This window comes from Colias eurytheme, chromosome 1 (genome assembly GCF_061535395.1).
Source record: "Colias eurytheme isolate Ceu_HAF_F1 chromosome 1, ilColEury1 Martin Lab GWU primary, whole genome shotgun sequence".
Taxonomy (NCBI): domain Eukaryota; kingdom Metazoa; phylum Arthropoda; class Insecta; order Lepidoptera; family Pieridae; genus Colias; species Colias eurytheme.
This window is the reverse complement of record NC_142980.1, coordinates 11,726,855-11,741,678: the sequence shown is the minus strand read 5'-3', so window position 1 is coordinate 11,741,678 and position 14,824 is coordinate 11,726,855. Positions and strand designations below refer to the sequence as shown.

At 32.9% G+C, this 14,824-nt stretch overlaps 2 protein-coding genes across 2 annotated transcripts in view; one reads left to right on the top strand and one right to left on the bottom strand.

Annotated features, from left to right (window-relative positions):
* LOC149911264 (discoidin domain-containing receptor 2-like) overlaps positions 1-14,824 on the bottom strand; it is an 88,285-nt gene that overhangs the window by 13,512 nt on the left and 59,949 nt on the right. Inside the window, exon 11 of the mRNA XM_090114308.1 lies at positions 2,061-2,228. Coding sequence (XP_089970434.1) covers positions 2,061-2,228 — 168 coding nt within the window. The remainder of the gene's footprint in view (positions 1-2,060; positions 2,229-14,824) is intronic.
* On the top strand, positions 566-1,155 carry LOC149911265 (uncharacterized). The gene is made up of 2 exons (XM_090119372.1): positions 566-635; positions 878-1,155. The coding sequence occupies exons 1-2, from the start codon at positions 566-568 to the stop codon at positions 1,153-1,155; spliced, it is 348 nt and encodes a 115-aa protein (XP_089975498.1).

The window sequence follows — 14,824 nt, the reverse complement described above, 5'->3', positions numbered from 1 at the left end:
TTAGGTATATTTTATCAGTTAATTGTTGTACTTGTGAATAACAGGTTAGAAACACTCATTATACCCGCAGTTTGAAGTTAATTAGGTATTATGTAATCTTAAGATTGCTGAAATGTTTTAACATTTTGATTGAATTTCTTATATTGTAAAGAAATAAAAAAGTTTCAAGTTAAATCTATACTTAATATTATAAAGAGGAAAGGTTTGTATGTATGTATGGTTTTCACGCATAAACTACGCTGGACCAATTTTGACGAAATTTGGCACAGATAATCTTTAGACCCTGAGAAAGAACATAGGCTACCTTTTTGTGCCTTTTCCGAAGCCGGGGCGAACCGCTAGTTGAATATAAAGTGACTAAGGAGGTTTAAATATGACATTACGTCGAATTTAACTTCTTTTGTTACAGGTTTGACTGGGTTTGACAGAAGAATTTTTCTATTCATAAAAATAAAATATTTTTGTCACATTCAAACATTTTTCTATAATGTAATAAACTCGTTTTCTTGTAAAACCGGAGCCAGCGATCCAAAACAGGTACTCAGGACAATAACCAAGCCCAGTCATGGATGAATTCATAAAAAATATCAAAAATAAATTTTCTATGGAAAATATAGTAGAGCGCCTTAAAGATGGTATGGTATATTTTACATATTACCCAAAAATATTATTGCCTTATTATTGCTTTTATTTACCTAGTCTTGATATAAAGAAACATGTTTTATATTCATTTCAATCAAGTGCCAGATCGGTAAGGCTTTAGTTTTATTTCAGCAGAATAATGAATAGTACCTGGTTAAAAACTAAACATAAAAATACACATATTATGACAAAAAAATAAAAATGAACAATATGTTTGTTTGTATATGTATTGCAGAGATAAAAGAAGAGAAAAATAATGTTCCCGAAACTCTTGAGAAGGTAGAACCATCAAAAATAGCCAACATAGAGGAACATGTATCGAGTTTACAAGAACAACCTAAACCTTCCTTTCAACCAGCCGATGATATGAAAAATAAACAAATACCGGGCAATATTCAGAAGAAAGAACCAACCGCGAAGACGAGTATGAATGTCCTTCAAAAACCTATAGAGCCCGAAGAATTTAGGGATCCGTTCCGAGATGACGAGAATCTTTTTAATTTCTATGATTAATATTTGATTTTATGCATTTTTCAATAAATATACTTGCTAAATAACACGTATTTTAGTAATACCTTATTATCTTTAAATTTTTTGTTGTTAATTACGAGAATGAACTTTTGACGATACAGATAGTTCTGTACATATATAATCCTGCCTCCTGAGTCCTGGCATAGATACTTTGGTTTCAAATATCAATATTAATAGCTAGTTGAAATGTAACATGATCAGGCTTCCTATTTGTGAAGCTTCAGATAGGTTGATGTAAATAGAGTATTTACATTACCATGCATGATGAGGGGGACTTAACATTCTGCAGCATCTCCTGTTGAGTGTCGTTAATTGGTAACCTAATCCTATCGTACGCCCTGCAAGCTACACTAATGGTTTATGTAAAACGTCTCCTATAGAACCGCAGACTTGTATTATACTTTGTACTAACTTTTATTTATTTAGTATTTACGCATGGAGCCTATGTTATTGATAGGTATCCTATATAAGGTACACACTATTTATGTGATGTGTTGTCATCATTAATTTCAATTTCATTGCGTATTTAATAATTTACATCGTTTTTATAATTATGAATTATCTTTATTTGCATAAAATACACGGGCATTTATAAAATTCTATAGGATTCAATTTATCTGATGATGATATAATTAAACTTGAACTAAATAAAATAAGGGTGCAATAAGTACGCTACATCCAATTGATAATCCATTTTATCGAAAAAATCTTGCACATATTTTTATCTTATCCTGTTTCTCGACTATTTCTAAAAAACAAACAAGTAACTCGAAGTTAGGTGGTTACCGTCGTTCATATGCACTCTAAGTATTCAGAACCCTTTAGAATGCGGTGATCCTTCCGCAAAAGCTGTGACCTATTGTTAAGGTAAGGTAATAGCTACTTACAGTGCCGTGCGGTCCCTCGCCTAGGAAAGTAACCGGTCGCATGCGCCCCCGCGGGAAATCCAGCAGGGGCGCCACTCCGTTTGGGGGCTCGGCTTCAGGTAGTTTGATGGAGGTGAACAGCCCCGGGGCGGGGCGCTCACGGCGGCTCAGCCGCTCGTCCGGGTACGTCTGAAAATGTCACTTTTTAGAACGACTCCTCAGGATTATAATGCATCGCTAAACAACATAATTTGTCGGACGAAATTGAAATACGTTCTGGTTTTAATTCGAAATGTCATTGTTTTTTCAATTTATTTTGATTGAACCATTTGGAGATTATTTATATCACTGTGGTTTTTAGAGATCATTTACACACTGAACGTTAATAGTAGATGTTCAGTTGAAGAATTTTTAACGCCAAAAGACAGTCCAATTAAAAGGGGATACATAATATTTTCTGCTGTCTACACGTGTATGTGTATTTATCTTCAAAGTTAAAGTTTGCACAAAGCGACTATGCTCCTATCTACCTCTATAATATCTGAATCCTGATAAACTGTGGGGTTTTTCAGGTCCATTAGTCAATTAACGTCAGTAACCGATCGAAACGAAGGCTGCTATTACGGTACACACCGGCCAGTTTTTGCGCCAATATTAAAACGTTAATATCACTATTTTATACGGTGCGGTAATAACCCACTTTCAGAATAATAGCTAGCTTCCATCCTACAAGACTGAACCTATAATTTATGTTATATGACTTATTGTTCTCTGATGACGTAGACGTAGGTAGCTTATCTAATTATTTATATTATATTAGTGATGATTGGTGGAATTATTAAAATTATGTGCAGGCTGGCGGCTGCCATCATTATAAAAATGAAAGTTTTAATAAGATAAATAATAACTGCAAATTTCACATATTTATGTGCGGCGTCTGAAAAACAGCCAAATTAAAAAATTCGGAATTTGTAAACAATTTAGGACGCAATTTAACAACGGTCGGCTTACGTGTAAGCCTTACAAAGCTGTGATAAAACATTAACAAAACGGACGAAAAGCCGGCGGGCACGCAAGTCGCTCCTCTCATAATACCGTCCTTTACTCATTTATCATTTTGCAAACAGCCGCATAATACCCCTAATGAGTAAAATCCAAGCATACCTTAGGCAATACCATTAATATTACGAACCCCAGCCTTTCCCCTTTACAGATGGGATACCTACTACACAATAGTTTAAAGCACATTTACCTCTTGGTGGCTTTCATTTGGATTCGGGAAGCGTTTCACGTTTGGCAAGAGATTCATTCTCATTTCTACTTATTTACGGCTATTCCACGACTTTTAAATTTAGAAACATGACATTTTATTTCATCGCTATTCTTTATGGTCAGAAAATAATGGAAATAACCGTAACTGTATATTACAATCTCTACCTGGGAAAATACACCATTAAATTCTTATTTAACGTATCAAAAAGTGGAAATAGATAAGAAAATATTGCAAAGAATAACACAGACCATTATTGTAATTTATAATCATAGATTAATTAAATGCTGCTGCAGTACTTTTGGTAATGTCAATCACAGTGAAACTAAATTCATTTAAAACAATTAATTATTTACGCAGAGGAGTTTCGCTAAGCTGCAACAGGAAAAAAGTAAGTACTTTAAAAAGACGTTAGAGAATTAAACTCTTTTTATACGTTGAGTTAGCAATTAAGCAATTAAATAAACAATGCTATCAAAACTTTTAGCTCACTATTTTATACAGCTGCTTTCTTAACGATGTCACTAAACTTTTAGCCGGCTTATTGTTTAATATAATTAAAACTAAGCGACCGGAAAAGTTGTGCCGGAAAGTGCAATAGCATAGCGAACATGCTTATAATGTGGTTAGGCGTTCTGGAATGCTCTATGACTACAGAAGTATTACATAGTTCCCTTTCGAGGCTCTTTCTACGAGCTTCTTGAAACAATGTTGAATTTATAATATTTGAATAGCGGCTCGAATGTCCCGACCGACATGTAAAGAATGTGTTTTTTTTTATGGAGACTGATGTTGAGGTCACATGAGGATTTCTGGATTTAATAATTAAGCATTACAATAATAGCTAAGTTGTGAAAATATAATTTTTTTTATATGTATAGTCATGATCATCATTGGCCTTTACGTCTTTCACAGACGATTTATGGTGTGTTGCCTGAGCAATGTTTCTGGTGTCCAAACAATCCAATGCGGGATCTACATACTTTTCCGCAGGTCGGACAGGGGAAGTTTGCAGAAGCCGATTCAGAGTCGTCTTAATGGCGTTTTACTCCTTCTGTCTTTGAGTACTCTGAACCAAGACTCGTCACAGGATCTGCAACCCTCGGAAACAAGTTTGCGCCGTTCTGATCGATTAGTAGCGAGCTTCTCCCAATTATTATGATCAATATGTGTATAGACACAAAATACAATGTTTTAGATCCAAATATCCACCAAACATTTTATCTGAATAGGAAGAGTAGACGTAACCTATAGGCGTAATATACCTATATAGGTACGCGTGTCATCATTTTGTGATATTATTATTAGTGGAGATTTGAAATTTAAAATTAATGAATTCATATTATATTAATAGACGCCATTACACCACACTGACAAATTACACTTGTGGTTACAATGATCCAACAGCTATGCATAACCAATCCATTATTTAATTCTATAGCGATGGTGTGGGGTGGACTGGAAGGGTGTTTCGGGATGTGTGACTTATTCACAAGAGGGGAGGGGGGAGGGGAGGGCAGTTACAGGCGTATGGGTTGTAGCATCTAATGGAGTATTCAAAGATGTCAACGGTGAATGACACGTAAAATGCATACTGCACGAAATAAAATGCGAGGCGAAAAATTTGTTTTCACTAACATATTCTATCCGAGTATTCTATGAAGATCATACTGTCATACTTTATCGTTGTGTCGTTATCATTTGTTTAGATACATTGTTATATACGTCTAGGTACATTTTGAAATAATAACATTTTATAGTGAAACTTTTTATAGCAGTGAATTAAGAAGTTTAAATAGACGGTGAAAGTTTGCGAGCGACTTCTTTGTTTCTATGGCTATAGTCGTGAAAATTGATCCGAGGTAGGATTTAGACTTGGTAACGAAGGCGAATACAATTACCCTATTATATTGTATGTGCTATTTGTATGTATGCCTATTATTTAATATTTTACAAGCATTTAATTAATGAAATCACAATTTACTATCTAGCAGATCTAAATTAAAAGAAAACATAGGCGTTTTTTCATAAATAATTGCTGCATATTTTGTTAAATTTGCAGTATTTTATAGTATTTAGTTTATTTGTTATCTTTATTTAATAATATTTTTGTTATTTTTGTATAACATTATTATGTATTTATCTTTGCGTATACTTTTCTACCTACCTCCTATTTCTAGTTTATTATTTATCTTTCTATAAGTTGGTTGCGTGGAAGAAATCATTCTTAAGTGTTAAGGCCGCCTTCTGTTAGAATAAGTTTTGTTTGTATTTTTTTTAGCAGCACAATAAAGAGCATAAATAAATAAACAAATCTAACACATTGAATGGTATGATAATATTTTCACAAACAACGTGCCTCATCCTTATTTAGCTCTATACATTATGAAACTATATTCAAATATTGCAATTTAAATTAACGTTGCAGAGAAACAGACCGCTTCATAGAAACTCAAATTAGATACAAGCACAGACACATCCATTATTTAAGTAAAACTCCATTAAACATATGAAAAAAATAAGAGATAACACGTATAAACTGTTCCCCTGAGAAATGCGAGGAAAGTTACATGAAATAGTTTATAGTAATAACTCTCGTCCGCTGGATGCTGAATATTTAAACGAACAAGTGCTACTGGTTCTGTATTTTTTAAAAGTAACCGAGTTTAAAAAGCTTTTGCTCATTTTTGGGATTATTGCCTGATGTTTGATGGCGTCCCGAGTTCATTTAAAACATTGGAATGAAAGAAAAAGAAAAGCTACGATGTATTTTGTGGTGTGGTCGCATAATGTCTTTTTCTATTAATTCATATACATTGTACATTTGCACTGAAGCCGTGCACTCAACTACAACGTAATTAAAAATTAAGCGCCACCAAGGCTCAGGTGTTCTTGAGCAAAATGCATTAGTTAAGATTGCCCGAAAAACCTCAAACATGCTCTCCAGTGGTGCACTAATTACTTTGGTTAAGTCATAATATGTTTAAATTTAGTACACTGTTCCAAATTTATTAAAAAAAGCGGCCGAAAGCACATGGTGCGCTCCACATTTTATAAAACTTTTGTTTTTTATTTTCCTCAATGACTGAACTGGTTTTTATATGATATAAAATTTAAAGAATATATTATTTTGGTTTGTTGTTCATTTTATCATTATAATTATTATGTTCAAATGAAATATTGCTAGTTCCTGACGTTTTTCGTAATGATTAGGGAAAATTGCGGTTCTTTGGAAGACGTCGTTTTGGTCGGCATACATTAGCGTGCTTTTGAATGTCGGGCAAACGAATGTTGTGCTCATTAAAGCTCGACAAACGACCTAAAAATTTAAGAAAGTCACGAAAATACAAGGAGATGGCATAGTTAATGTAGTTTATTTCTGTACTCATACATTATAATCAATAGATAGTTAAAATTACTTTACCTGAGCAATACTAAGAAAACGGAAGCAAATATAAAAAAAAAATATAATTTTCCACATTGAGATAATATTACTACGTATGGAGGACACACCACGATCAAAATCTGTGCGCCATTTTTTTGCTCTAAATAAATTTTAAAAATTATTATCTAGTTAGGTACTTACCGATGAAAAGTTATGTTAGTCACTTTTCCGTATTATTTGTGCAATATCGTAACACACACGAAGGCATAATATTTGATGCATTTCACTATAAAACAAATAAAAAATGAGCGTGCAGTTAAGCCATATGGCTTATGTTGAGCGGAACATAAGTGATGTAGGCGGTGTCGTCTCCATATGTATATCTCAATGATTTTCCATTATTATTTCAGCATCATGCAATTTATTTTCACCAACAACAACCTAAACAAATATGTTTCCCTCACGAACTAATTTTATCACCCTGCATAAATCCGTATCTTATAAGGAGAGTAAATATTCAAAGAGTCCTTTAAAATGTATTAGAATGTACAGTACAATTTTCTGTATCACTCTTGACGCCTTTATGTTCAAGTGATACACGTAAGAAATGGTCGGACGATAAACAATCCCTGAGTGGGCAGCCAGCATACGTTTGAGCTCCCCGTGTCATTATAAAATACGAGAAGTAGCGAGGATTCACTTTGAGAAATGGGAGCAGGGTTCGCTAGCACCTGGGACCGCACCAACGAACCGCCTCACCAATGTTATTCGCGTTTTTGTAAGTTAAAAAGTCCGTAGAATAAATTTATGATCGCCTCGTAAATGGCGTCCTTTTAGCGACCCGCGGTAAAATTTTGGTGAACTTGTGGCGTTGATGTGATGTTTTATGGTAATTATATTTTAAAGTAATGTTTGATTACAACGATTCTATGGGTATTAAATTATATTACGCAAATAAAACATATGTTTGGTTATGGTTTTGTCAATTATAGTCAACTAGCTTTCCGCTCGCGGCTTCGCCCGCGTTTTCAAAGAAAAACCCGTTCCCGTAGGATTTCCGGGATAAAACCTATCCTATGTCCTTTCTCGGGTATCAAAATATCTCTATACCAAATTTCATGCAAATTGGTTCAGTAGTTAAGGCGTGATTAAGTAACAGACAGACAGACAGAGTTACTTTCGCATTTATAATATTAGTATGGATGTTTTTCTGTTGCTGAACTTATTCTTTCTTTTAATTATAACTAATATTTAGAGTTTATTATAATCATAATAAATATGCCAAAAATTCTAAAGGTGAGCCGTTAATGGAACCCAAGCTGAGCAAGTCGAGATCCCTCTTGTCCGTCTTTAAAATAGTTCCCCACGAAATTGTAGAACTTAACATATATTACAGCTGAGCAAGTAAAACTCTGTGTGATAGTGCTGTTAGAATATTTATGAGATTTTACCTTTTTTCGAAGATTTTATATTCCAAGTGGATTCACTTACAAAGTATCCCCGTAAAAAGATATATTTATGGAAGAAGAATCGAGAGAAACTATTATGAAAGTTATCGTTGTTGCATGTCCTCACAACTTTATAATATTTGTCTAAGTTAAACTATGGAAGATCAATATATGTCTGAAGTAGAAATTTAAGACCTTTCTATACAACGAATAAACTTAATTAAGTCGTTGTAGAAATACATTAAATATTTCTGAATACAATATGCAATGAAATTTAAATAGAAACGTATCAACATTGAATATCAGTCGAATAGTTTAAAGATAAATACATTGAATGGGAAATAATACTTATAACAAAAATTTAATATTCTCATTGAAAATATTATCGCAAAGAATGAAAATGATGCGCGTTTATTCCATGAATTCAGGCTTCTAATTACGCGAAGTTGATTTGACTGCTTTAAATTAAAACCATTGGCAGAGTTAATTTTCTAAAGAGCATAAAGGTGGGAGGGTGTAATATTATGTTTTAAAGAGTTCATTGTACTCTCTCTTGAGATGCAGCCTTCGCGGGCACAGGTGTAGCTTACGAATGAATATTTATAACAGCACCTGTCGGATCGCAATTCCATAATAATACAGTTTTAATTAATATTTTAATAACTTTTATGTTTAATATAAAACGGTATTGTAATATTATTTTTTTTATAATAGATGGAAATAGCGCGTAGTTATCGATATTGCGTAAAATAACTAAGGGCCGATTTTTCAATGCTTGGATAAAACTTATTCGTCGAATAATGTATAAAACGACCATTTCAAAAACGTTTTCTGATTGCCCGATTTGACAGTTTACGTGACATTTTAATATTATCGTGTAATACTTTATTGGACGCATAAGTTTTATCCAAGCATTGAAAAATCGGCCCTTAGTAAGTAGCAATAATCTATTGCAAGATTATGCTTATTTCACAAAAAGGGAGAAACATATTATTCCAAGAAGAGTATAAGATTTTTGTACCAGGTAAGTATATAACAGGACGTCTCTAATGTTTACTTCACTGAAATATAAATAAAACAGTGAGGTGGCATCTTGAAGGTAATCGAGTTTAAGATAAGAATATTCTTCTACTTTATCACAGTCCATTGAATTCTTACAAAGTTTTGTATCTTCTTTCAGTGCTCTAGTTGGCTACCGATCATTTAATGCCAGCCACACTTTTAATTTATTATAGACAATACTATAATATTTTCATTTGTGTAGAATCCATACAAAATAATTAACTATAAGAATCGAGTTGTAAGTAGTACATTCTATCTCGATGGTTGTAATACTATCCATATTTTCAATTAAACGAGCGCCAGATCACTGTACATTTTAATTATTTCTCATGAAACCAAATATGGGCTATGAGTTATTTATGTGGATTATTTAACCCATTTCATCTATACTAATATTATAAAGAGGAAAGGTTTGTAATTATGTATGTATGTATGTATGGTTTTCACGCATAAACTACTGGACCGATTTCAAAAATTCTTCACTGAGCAACATAGGCTATATTGCATTTTGAAAAAAAATTAACATCCTTACCAAAAATGCAATAATGTAACCCAAGGTGTAAAAAATTACTCAATAAAACTTCTGTCATCGCGTGCGCTGCGGAATCTATTGAAGATAGAACAAAAAAATGTTCTACAGTATTATAGAATGGATCAATATCCATATGTCCTATAACCATATGTCCATCTTCAGTAGTTATGTTACTACAACAACTTTTTTACGTTTTCCAAGTAAACAGAAGTGCCTACAGTAATCAAAGCATGTTATCCATACACATATATTAATCCCATTAAATGATGTTTTATTATAGACTGTTTCAATACCAGCAAAATACTTTTTAAATGAAAAAAATTGGATATTCCATTCAAAAGATATAACGAATTTTTAAAAGTGTCAATCTACAGAAAATAGTAGGTATACTGTTCGATACAATGAGCAGGCCGTAGTGCGGGACGGGGTAAAGGTGATTTTCTTGTGATTAACGATTATAGTAGACTTTTCACGATATCACTATCTATGCGGGTGAAACCACAGGGCATTGCTAGTATTAAATAGTTTGATGCCGCAATAAATTCAAGTAATCGCGTTACGAAAACAGTCAGTGTATAGCTCAAATTAGATCATTGTTATGTATGCGGTCGGCCATATTGTCAAACTAATTACAATGTTTATTGTTAGCGAAATTGCTTCTGTGTCTCACTCGATTGGAGATCTTGTTCAATTGTAACTAAACACGACTTATTGTAGCTATAAACATCTCGATTTGATTGAACATTACGTTTAATTTAGATTATGATTATCCAATTGAAACAAAGAAAGAAAGAAAGAAAGAAAAGTTTATTTAACACCACACACATAATAAAAGAAAAAAAAAATTACAAACTAAACAAAAGCAACAAATAAAATAAAAATAGTGACTTATTCCTAATCAGTGTGGTGCTAAAAAGGGTCGCTACTCAGCATGTGCTGCACTTGTTGTGAAGCGCTGATTTTCAGTAGCCCCTTGTTGGAGTGCCAGTCAATAGACTCAAGTTATAAAATATACATATTACAATTTCTTATGTATACTTAAATATAGATAATATATAATAATTAATAGAATACACAACTCTAGTACAAATTAATAATAATAGTAATATAAACAAAACACAATAACATAATTTTTTACATATAATATAGATATGAAATACAATATAGCACAATAAACAATGAACACAATTGTACCCTGTAATATCCTATGCGACTAAGGCTGGTTACGAAACTCAGTAAGAAGTTGTTTTTTAAAGCCATGTTTAAAACTTGCTAAGTATCCTCGAGTTTCATAATGGAGGTGGTAAATTAGTCCAGCACTTGGTCGCACTATATTTAAAACTACCTTTAAAAATTGATGTATGGTGTTTTGGTACTGCCAGTTTGACGAGGGTCGCCCTTTAGTTATACCATTATTACATCCCATCCATGCCAGTTTATTATAGAGGTACGATTAAATAATAAATAAATTAATTATTAATTGTACGATATTGGAGCCACATACTTATAATGCACTCGATAACTTCAAAGGAGAAACAACTCTGAATATTTATTGTGTACGAGATATAACATGATAAAGTATTTGTTGGAAATATTCTGTCGCGTTTACATTGCACGTTTGTGTTAGCATTTCACAATAAAAACGTGAGATCAAAGGATGCACTTGGATTTAGCATTTTATGTTTTTGCATTAAACAATATTTACAGCTTATCATGCTTTGTCAGGAATATGAATGTTTATATCTCTGAAATATTTAGTTACTTTTGAATCGAAATAATATTGCATCCCTCTGTAAGGCAATATGAACTATTTTTTCAATTCTTTACGTAAATTCAGTACTCAAACGATATTTAATCAGGAACTTTTATAGCCTCTTAAAAGCACATCTTTTCAAGACACTCAAAGGAATATAGAGAGAAATTGATTAATTTTTGTTCCACTCCATTGTAAGAGCACTAGGATATTGGATAACCAATCTACGTCAAGCTGTAAAATGTTCAGTTTACGACTCAGTGTCATGTCGAAGACAGCTGTTGCATCGATATAAGTAAGCCTCTTGAGCCTCTGATCTTGGTTCTTGTCTGTTCATACGTTACGTACGGAATGTTTGTGACATTGACGCAATCTTCAGCATTTACGAGAGGCAATTTGTATTATCACACAATACGTGTATCTCTTATATGTTTAAGTGTAATTATAACGTGTACGTTGATGTCTATTTAGATGTTAATTTATAATTTTCATATGTATGTTTATATATTATTTTACTTAATGTGTGTTCATTGTTCATGTTCTTTATTAGTAATTTTATAAAGGAAACGTTAATCAGGTGTGAAAGTGATGAACGTTGAGGGTAATAAATTACGAGAATGCTCAAATGTTAACAATTGCTATGCTAAATTACTCAAAACGTTAGATGTTGCCTAAAGTTTTTACAAAAAACCCCATTTTCCTTTCTTTATTATTATTATTAGATAAAGGAACATTACAAGTGACTTTAGATTATTCGCTTACACGGTGCTTTATTTTTAAAGTTAATCAATCATTAGTATAATAAGTTCATCAGACGTTTCCGATTCATTTGATTCAAAAGGGAAGGGAACACGGTAATATTACGATTACCGGTTACCGTTGACCGGTGCCTGACTCCGTTTGAATTGAAAAATGCCTGCATGTTCCGGCCGCCCCTTCAATTCTTTCTGTTTTGATGGTCCGTTTTTTTGTTTCACTATAAATCTCTCATCCGATGCGATATCGGATGTAAATGTGTTTTAGATCTTTTTATTTTGGCGGGGAATGCTATTGGACGATGAAGAATTTTATTTAAAGCCAACATTTTTTTCGAATATGACGATAAAATTCTTTGGTACCTACAAACGACGATTTCATTGTGCCGCTTTTTGGCTTGGGTTAAAATTCGTGAAATATGGCCGGTTATATTCCCGTTTGCCGGTTATATTGATTTTTGAGGATTTACTATTTGTAAATATAAAAAAGAAAGAAGCTATGTTATCTCAATTTTATGTTGGAAAGATTAAATTATCCTGTATTAATCATATTCACGCGTCTCTTGTATTTTTGCTTATTTTTTTAAATTGAACGTGTTTAATTGTTAAATTGATCGTCTAGAACCGCTTTGCCAACTCGGCGTGTACTCCCACAGTTGCATGTACTCAGACTTTGAAAGGTAAAGGGAAGGGTGAACCGTGAAAGGCAAACATGCGGCCTGTCCATCCGTAGACTGAATAATGTCTCTATTTTTATTTCCTTTCGCCTCTTAATCGCGCCGCGTTTGTGCAAGCTATTACTTTCTTCACTCTAGAACATGTTAATTCTGTTATGTCGATTTACCGACTTAATTTGTGAGCTGGATAAATACGACACGGTGTTGATTAGTTTAATGAACGATGGATGTCGTAACTTATTTCATAGACATTAAAGCATTAGATAATATGTAATTGTATTAATTATAACTCTACAAAGTTTCCATCTGTTCGTGGAAATCTGAAGTTATATACGTGATATGTTAATTTGTTTCAATCCTGTATAAGACTTCTGCTGAGAGTATTTAAAATGAATTATGAGTTACCTGAACTTCTTTTTGTTTGTATCGAAAGAACAGCAAGATGTCTGCTTTCAACTCGATTGAAACTTTTTTAAGAATTAAATCCAGTTATTTTCTAAATCACTTTAAGTTGAAAAAGTTGAGTCTCGTAAATGTTATACCTACTATGCACGAAACAGTACGCATGTATAAAAACAGATAGAACTAATATTTGTAGTTGTATGAAGAAATGGTCGTTGTGTTGAAAAACAAAAGAGAAGTTTTAATTATATCGAAAGATACACACCGCCAGCGAATCGGTCAATCATTAATTTTAATACAAAGTAAAGCATCCACCTACTCCTGTATAAGATTGATCTATACCCAAGTAGTGAAATTCACTAGAACTACTATTATATACAACAATGGCGTCGGAACAATTTAGCGTTAGATCTAGTGGGGTGTAACTAACGGCTCTTAACTGTGACCTCATCCCGCAGCTTTACAACTACAAATTTAACCCAGTTTGCAACGAAATGTCTATAGGAAGTATCTTTTCAAATGCATGAATTATCTCCTTTATGGCACAAAAAGATACCGTCAATTTATCAGAAGGTGTAGTCATAGTTTTATTTTATCCAACAATTTTCAATTAAAAATTAAACGCTTCCCTGCATTCTATTAAAGTCCTTCCATTTAATGACTTGATTAATGAATTGTCCTTTATGAAATACCTATCTGAAGATTAATTAATTACTAGGTGTTGCCGGCGACGATGTCCGCGTGTAGATTAAGCTCCTGCCTGCCCATTTCATCTAACAATGACAGTGTTATAGACTTTGAGCTACCAAATTCAGATGTGTTGCTATATATAATATTGCTTACTCATAACGTACTATGATAATATATTATACTAGAATTGCATTAGTATTATTAAATTTGAAATAAGTATTATAGGTAGTCTTGATGGATGGATCGTTATTTAACAAGCTGTATAACCAAATATTTCATAAGATACGAATACCCCCGAGGCAACTGAAATGTGTTTAAACGAGGATGAAACTTTAATGAAGCTGATTTCTGACATACAAACTTGGACGGAGTTGTGGGGTATCGTTAGTGCAGAAGCAACGTAGTATGTTGTATGCTCAGAATTTTTGTACACCACGAAAATCTAAATTCAAATAAGAGTATAGTTAAGAACAATAAATTTATAAAGTAAATAAGGTTTGCTTACGCATATAAATGAGAGATTCCTATAAAAAATGATTTTGTGAGATAAACTATGGGTTTATTGTGCAATGGGTACGGTATGATACGATAGTATACAAACAAGGATATTGTATAGATTTACTTTCGTTTAAGCGCGAAACGTGTCCATTTATCGAATTGGAGCTAAAAAGGTAAACAAAAATGATTTATGAATTATTTATAAAAGTACTTCTTGCGTTCACAATTCTCAATGAAATTCTGCACTCAGACGGCTTAATTCTTACTCCAATAAAGAACCTATTGTGTATTATGGATTCTTAGGAGAAATATA

What these genes read in the sequence shown, in the direction of transcription:
- LOC149911265 (XM_090119372.1), top strand. Translation starts at nt 566, where the DNA reads ATGGATGAATTCATAAAAAATATCAAAAATAAATTTTCTATGGAAAAT. An exon ending in AGTAGAGCGCCTTAAAGATG is followed by an intron (nt 636 to 877) that starts GTATGGTATATT and finishes TATGTATTGCAG; the next exon opens with AGATAAAAGAAGAGAAAAAT.